Source organism: Sus scrofa, chromosome 1, assembly GCF_000003025.6.
Source record: "Sus scrofa isolate TJ Tabasco breed Duroc chromosome 1, Sscrofa11.1, whole genome shotgun sequence".
NCBI classification, from domain to species: Eukaryota; Metazoa; Chordata; class Mammalia; order Artiodactyla; family Suidae; genus Sus; species Sus scrofa.
In genome coordinates, this window is record NC_010443.5 from 29,974,720 (window position 1) to 29,992,143 (window position 17,424).

A 17,424-nucleotide genomic window follows, 5' to 3' on the forward strand; every position below is an offset into this window, starting at 1 on the left:
AAAGGCAGGCATGCGCCATTGTTCGAAGTAATTCATTAGTTATTAATAAGAAATATCCAATGCATGTTGCAGCCCTTTGAAAATCGTAAAACACATTCCTGAGGTATGGCATTTACATTTTTATAGTTCCATTATTTCTTCTCTGGTTTGCAGCTATAGGTTGCTTGGGTTTGTGTCCGCGTCTGGAAAGTTATAGTAGAATGTGGAGTTTACCTTCCCGCTACTGTCAGCAATTATACTGTGAAATACCTGAAAATCAGATTTTCCTTTTCTGGTGTGTTTATCTCTTGAATTGTGTAACTTTTAATTATTTTAATCGTGACCTTTCTTTGTTTACAGTCACATTATTTCTAATTGTCTTAAAAGTAACTTGCAAATCCGAGAGATCAATTATTTGCTAAGGTTTCAGTGCAAATATCTGCACCTTTATAGCGGAAATGGTATTGAATCGTTTCTTATCTCTAGAAGTTTGGGTTGAGGTTCAAAAGAACCGCTTTTATTATCTAGCTCCCACCTTTCTGTTCCGAATATATTACAAGAAAAACACACACACACCAATGTCAGGGCTTTTAGCAATATAAAGAAAGATTTATTTTTGAAAGTAGCAAAACTTGTTTGAAAAAAATATATATCTTTAAGTGAATTACTTTATAAATGTGACTGTCAAAGTCAGCTATTCTATGATCTACATTTTACAACATATTGTACAAAAGATACACATTGATAGGCTCTTATTATCTATTTATATATTTATAATTACGTATTGCACTTGGACCAGCAAGGCTCGCAGAGTCATTCACGGTAGAAGTTAATAAAGTTAAATAGATGGGAATCGTTGTAAGTACAATTGATGTCCTCTGGTTTGGAAACGAATCTCCTCGTCGCTGTAAAGTGTTCCGAGGGGTGGGACAGGGAGAGGAGCATTGCGAGGGGGAAGCAGAGACAGAGAACAGGGAGGGCAAGGGTCGCCTTCCCGGGGCCCGCTCCCCCCGGGAGCGCGCCTTTCCCAGACTCGCACCTCCAAGGTCAGGACGCCGTGGTTCCGCATAAACGGCTCGCAGTTACCACTTCTTTCAGGTCACTTTCGGGTTTCCCGGCCACCATAAAGGGCCACGTCTGCAGGAGAGAAGAGGGTGGAGGAGGTAAGTGGCCATGGAGGAGGGGTAGGATGGGGTGGGAGTCAGAGACCGAAGAAGACGGCGCGGTGGGGGCAGGCAGTGCGTGGGAGAGACGGTTCTCTGCAGTGTACTCGGGGTCCTAGTGCGCCTTGTGGCAGAATGCAACTGTGGCACCAAGTCACAGCTCGGGATGGGGAGCAAAGAGGGGCTCACCCTGGGTTCAAAGTGAAACCCAAGACAGGAGAACCTTGGAAAGCCCAAGGTGGCTTCCACCGTGGCATAACGGTAAGCCTGAGCACGGAAGCCGAGAAGGACCTCGCGCTACTGGGTACCGGGTTCAAGGTGAGGCGCCTTTCTGGCTCCTCTTCCGAGGCCAGTGTTCAGGCTTCCCAGCCCTCTCGCTTTTACCCTTATCGATTTCCCTACTTCTAACTTTCGTTTCCTTCTTCACAAACACGGGCTTTAACCAACTGTTTCTAGATGAATTGCTAGCCCTTAAAAACAAATAACCTTAATGAAAGAACTTTAGGATCCACGTATTTTAGGATCATCTTCCTACTGGAATGAGCAAACATAGCTTGGCTTTCTTTTCCCTTCCCTGTGATGATTATAATAAAGCTCACTTAAGTTTCTTATTCAAAGCTGAAATCAGCAGCAACTGTATATGAAGGCACTGCTTTCATTTTGGTTTCAGATTTTAAAAGGCTGTTTACTCATTGAAAAAAAATTGATTCTTAATCGGAGGGGAAAATATTCCTCGTAGCAAAATGTGGTTTTGCATCCCCTCCGGCCTCTAATTCTTGAAACCAATTTAGTAAGAAGACAATTCAAACCTTCAAATCTCTGTAGCAGTGCTGGCCGATAAGGGGACTTTTAAGAGGAAAACCCGCTCCTTATCATATATAAACAGAGGTGCTAGTTAGTTGTTTTGTCTTTAGAGCCTGGACGTTAAGTCAAATGAAAAAGGAATGAAAATATACTTCTTAAACAGCAAAATATTTGAGAAAAATATTAGGCTCAAAACTTTTCAAGATAAAAAGTAACATGTTCTGAAATCTTTGACCGCTTTTAATATTATTTATTACACTAATATCCTGAGAATGTACTGATTCTGCTGATCGTTGCTAGAGCTTCTGGGATTCGAAAACTTAATCCTCCTCTGGAAGAAGCCAGCATATTTAAGTAGCTGAAGCTTTATGTGATAATTATGGGGGGGCATGAATGTGTTCATATCTAATGGTTCCACATATACTTGGGAAACAAATAGAGTTGGATGTTTTTATTTGCAATAAGTGGGGTGGGAAACCAAGTTCTATTCTTCAACTAAAGGAAGAATAAAGGGATTAATAACATGCCTCCTCAGCGCGCAGCATCTCTTCCGAGTTCTCTGTCCCGCAACAGCCCCGAAGGCGCTGGCGTGAGTGCGGGGGATCCCCTCCTCTTTGCCAGCTCAGTGTGCTTGCAAGCTCCTAATTGGGTTGCCACGTCAAACACTAGCATAAATCACCGCGTTCTGGCGGCTTGGAACTCAGAGTGAGGGCCCTGTGGGGATCGCCTGCACTGGTCCCCTAGAGGCTCTAGCTGGAGGTGGCCGAGAAGCGGGCGTCCTAGCGCGGGCGCACACACTCACGCCGGGAACCACTGAGGGCGCGATGGGCTGGGGCCCAGGGACGCCGCTGCCACATAGGAGAACTTACCAGGTTGACCGGGTGAATATAACCATTCTCGTACTTGTCGTTGGCCAGGATCTGCCTTAAGTGGGCTATGTAGCTGGACGCCAGCCTGAGGGTGTCCAGCTTGGAGAGCTTGGTGTCCGGGGGCACCCAGGGCAGTGTGGTCTTGAGCCTGGAGAAGGCCTTGCTCAGCACCCGCATCCGGGCCCGCTCGCGCGCGTTGGCCGCGTTGCGCTGGACCTGCTTCCCCTCCTGGCTGACCCCGCTCAAGGGGCTCTTCTTGGTGGGCGCCTTCCTTCTCTTGCCCAGGCCGCCGCGGCCCTTCTGGGGAGAGCCGGTCTCGCAGTTGGAGCTCTCCTCGGTACTCTCGTTGGAAGTCACAAACTCCTTGTTCGAGTCCATTTTCAGCCCGTCGCAGTCCAGCATCTCCACCTCTTGAAGGTCCTCCACATCGCTGAGGGAGCCGGTGGACATGTTTGGGGAAGAGGATGAGACGGAGAGAGAAGGGAGAGAGGAGCGAGGGAAGAGAAGAGAGAGACCCTGAAACCAATGGGTTCCCGGAACGTGGCGCGTGGGGCAGCCACCTCGGGTTGGGAGCGGGAGTTGGGGGTCTGGTTGGGTCTCACACTCCGCTCCCCTTCGCAGAGTTGTGAGAAGGAGCCGCGAGGGCTTGAGCGGGCAGGAAACTGACGCTGGGTTTCCCCACCCCCGGAGTCGTGGCCGTAGGGGAGTGTGAGAGAGCGCTGAGGAATTTGGTGGACACTAGGAATTTATCTGGGGAATAGAGAGGCGGATCCTTGCAACCCAGGGGAGGGGCCTCCTAGGCCCCAGCCAAGCTCTTAGACCCCTTTCACCGCCGGAGGGAAACTCTCACGCACAGCCCCAGATTTCCAACTTGTAATGTAAATCAACTCAATTGCAGGACGCAAAAAACCGGTCACCTACTTCCACTGGGGCAGCCAGGGAGGAGCAGGCTCCACCCACAGCCCCTTCGGCAGCCCATCTCCTAAGGCCTGCGTCCCGCTTAAGAGGTCATAGCTGATTGTTACCCAGAACTTTAGGAGAAACGACCACATCCGTTTTCTCTTTCTGGGGCTTTCACCCACAAATCTCACTAGCATCCTTTTGCGCCCTCCCCGCCCCCGCATCAATTAAAATCCAGGCAGAGGGCAGAGATCAACCAGCTCCGAAGACTCCGTGGCTTTTCCAAGATATTTTCCTACCTTACCTGAGGTGAATTAAGATAATTACTGCCTCGGAGTTCCCATCCATCTGGCTTAGCGGAACCGGGAATCTCACTAGTATCCATGAGGATGCAGGTTTGATCCCTGGCCTCGCTCAGTGGGTTAAGGATCCAACATTGCCTTGAGCTGTGGTTTAGGTCTAAGACAGCAGGATCTGGCCTTGCTGTGGCATAGGCAAGATGCCAATTCAACCCCTACCATGGAACCCCCATATGCCGCAGGTGTGGCCCTAAAAAGACAAAAAAAAAAAAAAAAAGATAATTAGTGCTTAATAGGATCTTTAGAGGATGACAATGAAAGTACGAAAATATCCATCTGTACCTGGTCACTTTAAAGATATCAAAGAACTGTCTGTGTATACACAAACAGACTTGACCATTGCACACTCACACACAACTACACACAGTTTCCAGGGAATAAAAGGAAGGAGATAGCGTGATAGGGTGTGTAGAAAGTATTTTGTTAGTTGATAATCTTTTCTTAATGAAATTAAAACTTTCCCATAGGTTTCTTTCTAGAACTACATTTAATATTGTCTTGATAATTCGTTCCTCTCATACACCAAATTATCTGGGGCTTCTGGTTTCCTCCTTCCAGGGTTCCCTGCTGCCTTCACCTTCTCCTGACATCCTCTGAGCTACCAGGGTTCTGCATGTGAAGCTGACGTTGCAAAACACTAAACAAAGTTATCCTGTTAGGAAAGGTTCCTTTTTATCTTTAGCTCTAGTCCTAACCATCTTTCTTGGAGAAGAAGCAAATCTGGGGAGTAAGAAAACCAAAGGGAATCAGAAGCCGAGGGATTAAATGACATGGATGGCATGAAACGAGAGAGATGGAATGCATGAATCTCTCTTACTAGTTCTTTTTGGGGTTTTCTTTCCTTGCAATTAGACATTGAAGATGAAGGGCTGGAGCAAAATGCAAGAGTGACTTCGGAGCTTTTGGCCAGGAGTCTGCACCCCTCTCCTACATTAAGATACGGTATCTCTAATCCTGGGCTCAGCTGGGAATTCACTAACCTCTAATGTTTTGTTTTCTTAGCAGGGTCTTGTTTGCTTTCCCCCTATGCTGTAAACTAAACAGATTGTCAGCAAATCAGTCTTTATTAATGAATTAGTGAGGACCCCCCCATAATATCTTTGCCCAGGATCCAAAATTTGTTCATCAACAGTGTAGAGATTTATGAGCTCTCTTATTTTCTGTTGTTTGTGCAGGTGGAGATTTAAATGACCATATCCACTACCAAGATTTATTGCAAGAGTGATTGATGGTATAAACCAGGAAAAGGACTCTTCCCACAGCAGGGATGACAGAAATATCAAGTTGAAGTTGCCTTTGTCCTCATGCACAAATGACCCAGTACTGCAACACAGAAAGTATAATAATTTAATCTGAGATTCAAGACAGCATTTAGAGAACACCCAGCAGGCCTGTTAAACATTTCCCTCTGATTCCCAACTAGTTTTCTTTGATTTGCCCTCCCTATACTTGGTCTTGGTTAGACATGAAAGTTAAAGTTATTTTTAGACTAAAAGAGCTATGTGAAAATGGGCATTGGCCAATGCTTTGTGAAATGTGTGTGTGTGGTTACTGAGATATCTGCAAAATAGCTGCAGATAATTTATTTATTTGGGCTCTGGAATGGATGGTAATTAAGAACCAGATCTATGGCCTTGCCACATATCAAGCTAGTAAGAGGGGAGGATTTTACTTGGAGTTTTCTTACTGGAGAGAGGGGGTCTGGTTTTCTGCTGTGCTTCAGTTGGTAAGCTGCTGAGACTTATTTGGGGGAAAGTAATAATCATAGTAATATGTACAACTGAATAGATTTCTATTACCGGTCTATGCTTCCAAGATCTGAAACTTAAAAATAGCAATTTCTAGAAAGGGGCAAAACTAGCTTCATGCCACAAACTGCTTTTTTTTTTTGTGCCTAGCAATTTGTATTATTATTTTTTTAGATAAGCAAGAGTTAAGCCCACTTATGCTGCAGTGATACATTTAGGCTGGGAAGGACTAGTGGGTTGATAATGAACTTTGGGTATTTGTAAAAACTCCCTAAGGGATAGCTAGTTGGGGAGCAAGATATGAGGAAGACTATTATTTTGGTACCTTGATGTGCAGTCTTGAAGACAATAGATTAATACGACTAACACTTTTTCCTCTTGACATTTTGTGTCTATCTTGCTAATAAACACTTAGGGACAAATGAGTGGGGGAAATGACTTATTGTTGGATCCTACTGAGAAAATCGGTTAGGCTGTAACTTAAGCTGTGCCAAATTCTCCCAAGATATAAACTATATTCTGTGAGAAGAGAAGCAATTTTGAAAAACTGTATTAACTCTTTCAATGACAAGAGTAATGCTTTGAACATTACAGTTTCAAAGAACCAAACAGAAAACCAGTGGTTTGAGAGAATGAGGTAGTTACTAAAAGTTCTTACCTTACTTGTAAGAGAGAATTTATGCCCCAGAGACATCTGGCCAATTTGTTGCACACTTCTAACAATTTGTTCTGCAAGAAAGGCTATCTTTGAAAGATTTCAATGCTGGAAAACTTATCTCCAAAAGTAGTAAAATGAAGATTAGGCATGGAATGCATCCTTGAACGTAAATCCTGGTTTATCAACTGATAATTTTTCAGGAAGTTCAAATTTGATTCAGTTGCACTTAGATGGAATAATTTGCTTCCTCTTTTTATGAGAAGAAAAAGGCTTTTTTTGAACCGATTTCATGTACCACCATCACATTCCCAGGGGGCAAGGAAACGTCTTTAAATTCAAATTCTAATCCTCTTCTCATACTCCCTATTTGTTCAGAAGGCACACAGGCTGTGTGCCTTTTTTCTTCACTTCTAATTAACACCTTCAGATACATTATTCTCTTTATTTGATGGAAACCACCATCACTTCAGTGAGTGCTGGTCCTCTATGCATACTGACATCTCTTTCTCCACTGGACACAATTGCCATTGTATCCTTTGCCACTGATTGATTACTTTCCATCTTCAGCTTATAAAACCATTGAAATTTGACTCGATTTTATTGAATTTTAACTTATTTTGTCAAAGGAGCGTTATCTCCCCTTACTTATTCCAAATTATAATGATGCTAGCCTGTTGTATTTTGGCAGCCAAAGTGAATACAGCACTAATGGGTGAGATTGGTGGTCATCTAAGACATCAGCCATGGTGATGCTGTTATCTTTACCTGGCACCATTTATAATCACTATTCAGAAGTCCTTGCCGTGTTCACCTAAGCCTCCCCCTCCTTTTCACATTTAATTCAATAAATTATAGACCCAATGTTATAGTACTAAGATTTAAAGCTGGCAAACAACAAGAAGAAAGTCCAAGGAAAGATGCATCATGGTTTTTAGATCCGAAAGATAATCTGACATCCCACATGATCCATGATGTAACTGAAAACAACCAAGTCCAGCACATGAGTTTACCTTCAGGAATAAGTGAGCCGGAGGAAACTCAGGCAGATAGTGAGAAGTAAAAAGTTTTACAAATCCAGTTTAATATCCTCCTAAGATTTCTCACACTAGCAGATTTCATTAGACTCACTCATATGAGGAAATCAAAGAGGAGAAACTGAACAACTCTCCTGTCAGGTACCATGTGAGGTTCTTTGCCTTTATTCTTACATTTTATGTAGAATCTCTCCTTTCTGTTGTCACCATTAAGGAAAGAGCCACTACATGAAATGGAAATCTTTTTTTAAGGTTGTATTTGCAACTATTTTTTTAAATTGAAGTACAATTGATTTACAATGTACTGCAAAGTGATTCAATTTACATATATATATAAATTATGTATATTTATCCTTTTTCAGATTCTTTTCCATTATAAACTATTACAAGATATTGAATGTGTTCACGTCTTTGTCGTTCATCTCTTTTACATGTAGTAGTATGTGTCTGTTAGTCTCAATTCCCAATTTATCCCTCCCCTTTTTCCCCTTTGGTAACCATTAGTTTGTTTTCTTTGTCTGTGAGTCTGTGAAATGGAAATCTTAATAGAAATATGTGCCAAGGCTTTATACCCATAACAGTGAAGTTTTGGAAAAGCTTGCTTGAATGATGACTTTTCCATGTCTTAATGTAAAGCCTGAGTAAAACCTCCCAAATTTTCCTGAAAAGGATAAATCCTATGGATTATATGAAAGATACCTGTAAGGCATTATATGTTAAATACAGTTTATTGATGGTGATAAAACAAATAGAGGCCAAATTACCATCAGCCCCCTTCCTGTCAGGTTAGAAGAAGATGGACACTAAAATCAGAGCTTCCTTCTGGTGATTATCTGTTTGTAATTATGTACTCGTGGCAGGTGCTTTTAGCCCCAAGAAGCAAGAGTCAAGAGTCACAGAGTTTAAATCCTGAGACTATCAGGAAAGTACTTAGAGTGTGACTCCTGACCTCAGAAGCATAAAATATTTCCAGGAAATGTAGTATTTTAAAGTAGCCCCAAGGTAATAGACCTACAGTATTGGAAGGGGCTGAGGACCAAGGAGGCTCTAAATAGTCAAGAATTCTGTGCAGATTCACATAAGTGGTCAGTGACAGTATTGCCACTTGAACCTGTGTCCTGATTGCCTTTTAATGCTCCTTTCACTAAGTCAGATTGCTTTAAATTACTTTTCTTATTTAAATAATAATATGAAACGGGTGAGAAAACTTACGTTCTGTTATCCCTCATTTAGTAACAGGACTCTGTAGCAATTGAACCCTGAACTATACAAAATGAGATAGATTTGAGCCATCTTGTGGTATGCTGGTCATAATCCTGTCTAAGGGGTTAAAATAATTTAAATTCCAAAATGACCTTGTTGAAACAAATCTCATCTCTACCATAGGGGCCTAATGGGCAGGCCAAGGGCTACTCATGCAATAAACACAACCTCACACCTGCCCTCTTCTCTCCATCTCCCCTGCTCAACGCTGGTTCAACCACCAAAGTCTTTTACACGATGACTACAAGAGTCTTCTAAAGGATTTTTTGTTTTCATTCTTGCCTTTCTAAAATCCTCTTCCAACAGAGTGTTCCAAGTCATTAGCCTGCTTAAAAATCCCTCAAAGCTTCCCTTTGTTTTTAATGTAAAATCCAAATTCCTTATCATGGCTTACATGACTCTTCACTTTGCTTACCACCTTCCAACCACACTGGCCATGTCTGTGTCCCTCAAAAACACTGCCACCTGGGGACCCTTGTCCTCCCTCCTCTCACTGTTTGGAGTCTCCTTTCTGGCTCTCTACGTGGTGAAGTTCTTACTTTTCAAATCTAAGGTCAAGGGTCATCTTCCATGTAAGAACTTCCCTGAGCATCCTCTATGAATATATCTGTCCCATCATCCTATTTTATTTATTGATACTAATAGTAGCCAACATTTACGAACCATTTACCACAAATCAGACACTGTAGTAAGCACTTTTCAGATTAACTCATTTAGTTCTAATACCAATTATAAATGAGATAGGAACTTTAAAGATGAGAAAACTGAGGCACAGAAAGATTAAGAAACGTATTTAGTTCACAAAGTTGTTGTTCCAGTTGGCTCCTGTTTGTATAATAACCCAAATTAGTGACTTGTGTTAGTATCATCTCTCTTGATTTTGTGAGTTGGCTGGGCTCAGCTGGCTCGTTCCCACTTGGGGTCTCTCATGCTGTTGCAGCCAGAAGGCATCTGGAATCATCTGAAGGCTTGACTAGGCTGAACATCAAAGGTGACTTCTTCATTCACACACCAAGGTCTCAGGGTGGATGGCTAAAAAAGCTAGGGTCTAGGTTGCCATCTCTTTCTACACAATCTCTCTATATGGTTTCCTTAGCCTGATGGTCTCAGGTAGTGGAACTTTTTCCATGGTAGCTGACCCCTTTCTGGGTGAGCATTCCCTAAGATCTAGGTGGAAGCTGAAAGTCTTAGTGTGGTCTACCCTTGGAAGTCACATGCCATCACTTTGGCCTCATTCTGTTGACCTAAAGTGAGTCCTGGGGCCTGCCCAGTTTCAAGAGGAGGTATGGTTCAGTTGTGTGTGTGTGTGTGTGGGTGTGTGTGTGTGTGTGTGTGTATGAGTGTATGTGTGCATATGGTGGGGTGTCATTCTTGGAGGCTAGCCACCCAGTGGATAAGTGGCAAAGCCTGGATTTAAACACAGACAATTCTGACTTTAGAACCCTCACTTTAAATTACTGTTACTGCCTTGAAATTATTGTGTTAGTGTTTACTTTGTTGTCTCTCTGCCCCCTTTCTTCCCTCATCACTGAATGAAAGATTGATGAGTTCAGGGACTTTGTGTGCCTGACTTAGTTGTGTGCTCAGAGCCTCGAGCAGGGCTAATATTTTAATATGTACTTAAAAATAGTTGTGGGATGACTGGACGGATGTTCTAAACAATAGCATATGGAAGGCACACTGTCAACTGTAAGATATGCACGTTATTTAGAGGAGTAAACACAACTCCAATATAGAGTTAATCAAACAAGTCACAAATTTACTTCTCTCTTCCTTTTTCTATTTTTATTTTTTTGCTTTTTTTTAAAGGCCACACCCACTGCGTATGGAAGTTTCCAAGATGCGGTCAAATCAGAGCTTTAGCTGCTGGCCTACACCACAGCCACAGCAATACAGGATCCAAGCCGCATCTGCAACCTACACCACAGCTCAGAGCAACACCAGATCCTTAACCCACTGAGTGAGGCCAGGGATTGAACTTGTGTCTTCATGGGTACTAGTTGGGTTCGTTACCACTGAGCCACAACGGGAACTACTGCTTCTCTCTTTCTTATAGTACAGGCTTTGGTTGGGCAGTTGAGGGTGAATGCGTAACTGCTCTGTGAAAATACCCAGGGACCCAGGTTCTTTCTGTCTTAGTACTCTGTTCTTTGGGAGGTGGATGACTTCACATGCATACGTGATGTCAGCTTACTTCTTATCTGTGAAGATATCCAGGGACCCAGATTCTTTCTGTCTTAGTACTCTGTTCTTCTTTGGGAGGTAGATGACTTCACATGTATACATGATGTCAGCTTACTCTCAGGAAGAAGGAAAAAGAGGGTGGAGGACAAGCAGGTTCTTTATAATAGTGGGGTCTGGACATTATACATATCACTTCTGCTCCCATCCTATTAGCTTCTTTAGCTGTAAGGAAAATGTAGAAATATAGTCTCTAAACATACTCTGCTAAACTCAGAGTTGAAGGGGTCCATTAGTAGAAAGAAGGGAAGCTGATTTAGTCTCTGTCAGTGTATTTGTAACATAAAGGATAAAGTTAACTGTCGACAGAGTAGAATATTTTGTTTGATTCTGATAGAAAAGGCAGTACCCTATGAAATTTATAACTTGTTCAAATTAAGTACCAGTGGGGTTCACCTATTATTTGGAGCTCAGAATTAGTTGAAAAATATTAAACTATCTCCGGAATGGATAAAGAAGATGTGGTTTATGTATACAATGAAATATTACTCAGCCATAAAAAGAATGAAACAATGCCATTTGTAGCAACATGGATGGACCTAGAGATTATCATACTCAGTGAAGTAATTCAGAGAAAGACAAACATCATATGATAGCATTTGTATGTGGAATCTAAAATGATACAAATGAACGTATTTACAAAACAGAAAATGGACTCACAGACTTAAACTTATGGATACCAAAGAGGAAAGGTGGGGAAAGGGATAGACTGGGGGCTTGGGACTGACATATGCACACTGTTGTATGTGGAGTGGATGGGGGCTGCTGTACAGCACAAGGAACTCTACCTATTTTTCTGTGATGACCTATATGGGAAAAGAATCTGAAAAGGAATGAATATGTGTATATGTATAAATGAATCACTTTGTTGTACAGCAGACATTAAGACAACATTGTAAGTCAACTATGTTCACTAAAACTTTAAAAAATGGAAAAAAAAAAAAAACTATCTCTGACCACGTATCTGAGAACACTCATCAGTGTTAGCCATTCCAACTAATGTTGTCATTAACTTAAGCTCTGTAAAATGGCTTTTTAAAGTTGCTGTTTTTGAGAAACAACCAGTAACAATGTGCCGGTTGTTAAGGCTGTTTACTACTGATTATAGGCCTTAACTGAAACCCTCTAAGTTGCTTGTTTAATTTCTATCAGTCTGATCATGCAGCAGGTATATTTTAGGATTTAGATCAATTGGAAACTTTTTTAAAAATTTCCATTTTTCTGACACATTTTAAGGCTTGACAATAGTTTCAGAGCTCAGAATTAGTTGAAAAATATTAAGTAAACTATCTCTGGAATGGATAAAGAAGACAGGACGGATGGATGAATCTTAGTCAGCAAAATGCCGTAGATTGGGTGGCTTAAACAACATTTATTTTCTCACTGTTCTGGGTGCTGGAAGTCAGAGATTGAGGTACCAACATGGACGGTTTCTGGTACGAATTCTCCTGGCTTGCAGGTGGCCATCTTCTTGCTGTACCCTCACATGGTCTTCCCTCTGCGTACTTTGAAGAGAAGGATTCTCTTTTTCTCTTCTTTTCTTAGAAGGCCACCACTGCTATTGGACCCCACCTTTGCAATTTCTCTTAACCGTAATTACATCCTAAAAGCCCCAATTCCAAATGCAGTCACATTGCAGGGTAGGACTTTGACTTGAATTTGGGGGGAGGGAGGATACAAATCAGTCCCCAGCCTTTATCTTTGGAAATTATAACTGGAAAATGTTTTTTCTTTGTATTATTATTTCCATTATTATTTCTTTGTATTATTATTATTTTTAATCTACTCAGGATATGCCTAGGACTCTTCTATCTGTGCTTTACTGTATTCCAGTGTAATTATACCAACCACAAAGACAACAGTTGAGAGCAAATTCAGCTTTTTTTTTTTTTTGAGGAATCATGGGGATGAAGAACTTTAAATCCAGGTTCATTGTCTATGACAAGGAGGATCATTTGATACTCCTTAAAATTTGCAAAGAGCAGTCCTCCTAGAGAAAGGAGGACCATTCTCAGAAGCTCTAAATCAATTCTCAAGAAGGGCTTAGGAATTCTTCATCCAGTACAGTTGAGTGTGCCACACAGCTCCCACACAGAAACAGACATAGGTTAGATCAATTCAGTAATAACATTTGTTAAATTTTAGGGGGGATTACACTCTAGACAAAACAAACACTTGGTTGAGTGTATTAGGGTCTTTTTAACTGGTCACGCTGACATATTTTAAATAAAGAAGTATTATTTTCAGCTAGAATGTTAGGCAGATACTAAACTGTCCCTCATATGAATAAGTTTTTTTTTTTTAACCCAATTGCAAAACTAACCACAATTAGATAGTCTACTCAGGAAGGGGAGGGTATAATACTTTTCGAATGAATTTGAGCAGAGGAGTGAACTCGATGGTAAATGGATAATGTAAGTAAGTTCTTATTTATTTTTTTAATGATTTTTACTTTTTTCCATTATAGCTGGTTTACAGTGTTCTGTCAATTTTCTACTGTACATCAAGGTGACCCAATCACACATACACATATACATTCCTTTTTCTCACATTATCCTGCTCCATCATAAGTGACTAGATACAGTTCCTAGCCCTATACAGCAGGATCTCATTGCTTATCCATTCCAAAGGCAATAGTTTGCAACTATTAACCCCAAATTCCCAGTGCATCCCACTCCCTCCCTCTCCCCCTTGGAAACCACAAGTCTGTTTTCCATGTCCATGTTTTCTTTTCTGTTCATCCTAATAAGTTATAAAATATGAATATTCCAAATAGAATTGATTTTTGTTCTTATGTTTTGCTCAAGTTATTGTGGCAAGTAGAATACTGAGAGACTGGGTCTAAGTTCTGCTTATACATCCAATTAGTTGTGTGAACTTGGACAAATCCCTTAATTTAACTTTGCTGGGTCTCAGTTTCCTCTTTTCAACCTAGTGACATCAGGAATGGGTACCATAGTGTTTGGGATGTGTTAACTGAGATGATATATGTAAAAATAACTTAGTTTAGTGCTTAATGTATGGTAAACACACTATAATGATCATTGTGATGATGGTTGTTCCTATGACAATTATTTCTATGTCCTTTTTAAACAGTTGCATTCCATTTTTTCCCCCCATTTTCACTTTGGGCCAAAGGTATGATTATAAAGAATATGACTTTCAGCAATAACAACAGCAGCAAAGAAATCACTTTCTAAGAACTAAGCCCTAAAAAAGTGTGGGGAGGAGAGGAGAAATTTCAGTAATCTAGAATCCTATTATTTTGGATGAAAAGCAGCTCATAATGGAAGTCACAAAAATTAAAAATCTATTCATTATTAAGCTGTAATAACTTTAGTCTTTCTCTTCACTTTCTAGAGACTGAAATGATTGTTTCATTAGCAATCATTCTTTTTTCTCCCAAATTAAACTTATGAAGTCCAGATCACATTGGAATAAAATATAGCACATTTTGTAAAGGCTGCACAGTAGGTCACAGATACCACCAAGTATTTGACCCTAGAGGTAAAAATCACAACTTTATCATCCAAGTAACTTCACTTAAAACAAAACAAAACAAACAAACAAAAAAACCCTGCTAACATTAAAGATTAACATGCAGATACAACTGTATTTATTTAGGATATTTATTTTAAAATCCATGCTGAATTAGCATGTCTTTTGATTTTTTGTGATTTGTGGCATATGGAAGTTCCCAGGCTAGGGGTCTAATCAGAGCTGCAGCTGCCTGCCTATGCCACGGCCACAGCAACACCAGATCTGAGCTGTGTCTGCAACCTACACCACAACTCATGGCAATGCCTGATCCTTAACCCATTGAACAAGGCCAGGGAATGGAACCTATAACCTCATGATTCCTAGTTGGATTTGTTTCTGCTGCACCATGATGGGAACTCCTCTCTAATAATATATTTACATGTGATTTCCCATTAAATGGAGACCAGTAATAAAATAATGAAGCCTTTATTTTCATATTATTAAAATGCATACTTTTAATTTTCATATATGTATTCAAATTCATATTCACATATATTTCAATTCTTATGAAATACCGACTTAAAAAAATCATCTAAGAACTGAACCAATAATGGCATATATTGTTTATCATTTTGCCTTTAAAAGGAGAAATTTAAAAAATTATAGTCTCCTGTGATGTCAAGAAAGGCATGAAAGTCTTAAGTGTTTCACCTTCACTTTTTAAAATTTCTACCAAGTAATTCTATTTGATTCCATTTATTTTGCACTCTTATCTCCCCCTTTAATTGCCTCTCTTTGAAATATGTTCAAAGTCAATATCTGGTGCTGGATAATCTTCAAATAAATATAATGCCCCTTCCTATCCCTTGTGGACTTTTACCTATTGGATCAAAAGCTTCATAGACTTCCCAAGCATTAAGAGATAGCCCTAGACACATGAAAATATGCTCAACATAGCAAACTATCAGAGAAATGCAAATCAAAACTATAATGAGATACCACTTCACAGTAGTCAGAATAGCCATCATTAAAAAGACTGCAAATAACAAGTGCTGGAGAGGGTGTGGCAAAAAGGGAATCCTCCTACAATATTGGTGGGAATGTAAATTGATGGAGAACAGTATGGAGGTTCCTCACAAAAACTAAAAATAGAGTTGCCATCTGATCTAGCAATCCCACTCCTTGGCATATATCCAGATGAAACTATAATTTGAAAAGATATATGCACCCCAATACCCCAGTGTTCAGGGCAGCACTATTTACAATAGCCAAGACATGAAAGCAACCTAAATGTCCATCAATGAATGAATGGAAAAAGATGTGGTGTATATATATGCAATGGAATATTACATAGCCATTAAAAAGAGTGAAATAATGCCATTTGCAGCTGCGTGGATGGACCTAAAATTTATCATACTAAACGAAGTAATTCAGAAAGGGTAAAATAAATACCATATATCACCTATATGTGGAATCTAAAATATGGCACAAATAACTTATTTGCAAAACAGATAAGAATTTCTACAGAAACAGACTCACAGACAAAAAGCAGACTTAGAGTTGACAAGGGGGAGAGGGGAGTGGAAGAGTGTTGGACTAGCAGGTTTGGAACTAGCAGATGCAAACTATTATGTGTAGACTAGATAAACAAGGTCTCATTCTCTAGCACTGTAAACTGTATCTTGTAATAAACCATAGTGGAAAAGAATACGGAAAAGAATATATTTATAAAAGTGATAGCTTTAGAAACATTACTTAAATTACTCAAAATAGGTGGTATTTTTCTTTCTTTTTCTTATTTATGATAATATTTCTCACTACTAAAGAATGATGCTTGGTCAAACAGATGTCTTTTTTTCCTTTGGGCTCTTTCAATCTGTGTTGTTACTTCAACACATACCCCGAAAGGTTAGGCGTATATTCTGCTTTTAAGATTTTTAAATAAATCTTTAATTTGAAAGCTGTCATGAATATGATACAACCAGTGCAAATCTGTTCTGGAGGGAGGAGCCAGCTGCTCTGCCATTCTGTTCAGTCTCTGCTCCTACACCTGAGTTCAACTGGAGGCAATTAAAACTGAATGTATCTCTCTCTCTCTTTTTTTTTTTTTTTTGTCTTTTTAGGACCACAGCCACGTCATATGGAGGTTCCCAGGCTAGGGGTCAAATTGGAGCTGTAGATGCTGGCCTATACCACAGCCACAGCAACGAAGGATCTGAGCTTCATCTTTAACCTACACCACAGCACACAAGGCCAGATTCTTAACCCACTGAGCAAGGCCAGGGATCGAACCGTCGTCCTCATGGATGCTAGTCAGATTCATTTTCGCTGAGCCAGGATGGGAACTTTGTCATGATATAGTACACAACATTACGTAAGTACACAACATTTTCTTCTTAACATTGACAAATGCAAATTAAGAAAGGAGTGAATATCTGTCCTTTACAAAGATCCATTAACTGTAAAATTGAAAATAAGTATAACAAATAGAATTACAAATGAGAGAAAGATGTGTTTGAGTCAAGGATTCCATTGTTATAATAAAAGTTTGCAAAGCATTAATTAAGGATCTTCTGAGAGTAAGAGAGCATACATTTCTTCTGGTACATTTCTAGTTTTTATTCTTTCCTTGCAGAGGTATTGTCAAGACAAAGGTCCTTTATTTGCATTGCAGGTTTGGAAGATTACTGAATGCCTTAAGTGGTCTAGAGCAAGCATGGGCCCATCACACAGTTAGCAGTCTGATTTCTGTGAATGTAAATTTAATGCTTTGGACTCTTTTGAAAAACATAATTTTTGCATATGACCTTGATGGGTTGAAGGTAAGGTAGGGATGGCAAGCAAATCCTTTTCTAACACGGGTCTCTCTTTATTATGGGTTTGTTGGTAAGATGTGAGAACTGACTTAGATCTTGAACTGTAACTT

The 17,424-nt window shown here is 40.2% G+C and overlaps 1 protein-coding gene across 1 annotated transcript; it reads right to left on the reverse strand.

The window, feature by feature from the left end:
* Positions 561–3,554, reverse strand: TCF21 (transcription factor 21). Its single transcript, XM_021087668.1, has 2 exons — positions 2,816–3,554; positions 561–1,116 (listed from the first exon to the last, which is right to left on the reverse strand). The coding sequence occupies exons 1-2, from the start codon at positions 3,263–3,265 to the stop codon at positions 1,027–1,029; spliced, it is 540 nt and encodes a 179-aa protein (XP_020943327.1). The 5' UTR covers positions 3,266–3,554; the 3' UTR covers positions 561–1,026.

Coding starts and splice junctions, on each gene's coding strand:
- TCF21 (XM_021087668.1), bottom strand. CDS start 3,265: ATGTCCACCGGCTCCCTCAGCGATGTGGAGGACCTTCAAGAGGTGGAG. Junction 1,117..2,815: donor ATATTCACCCGGTCAACCTG/GTAAGTTCTCCT, acceptor TCTCTCCTGCAG/ACGTGGCCCTTTATGGTGGC.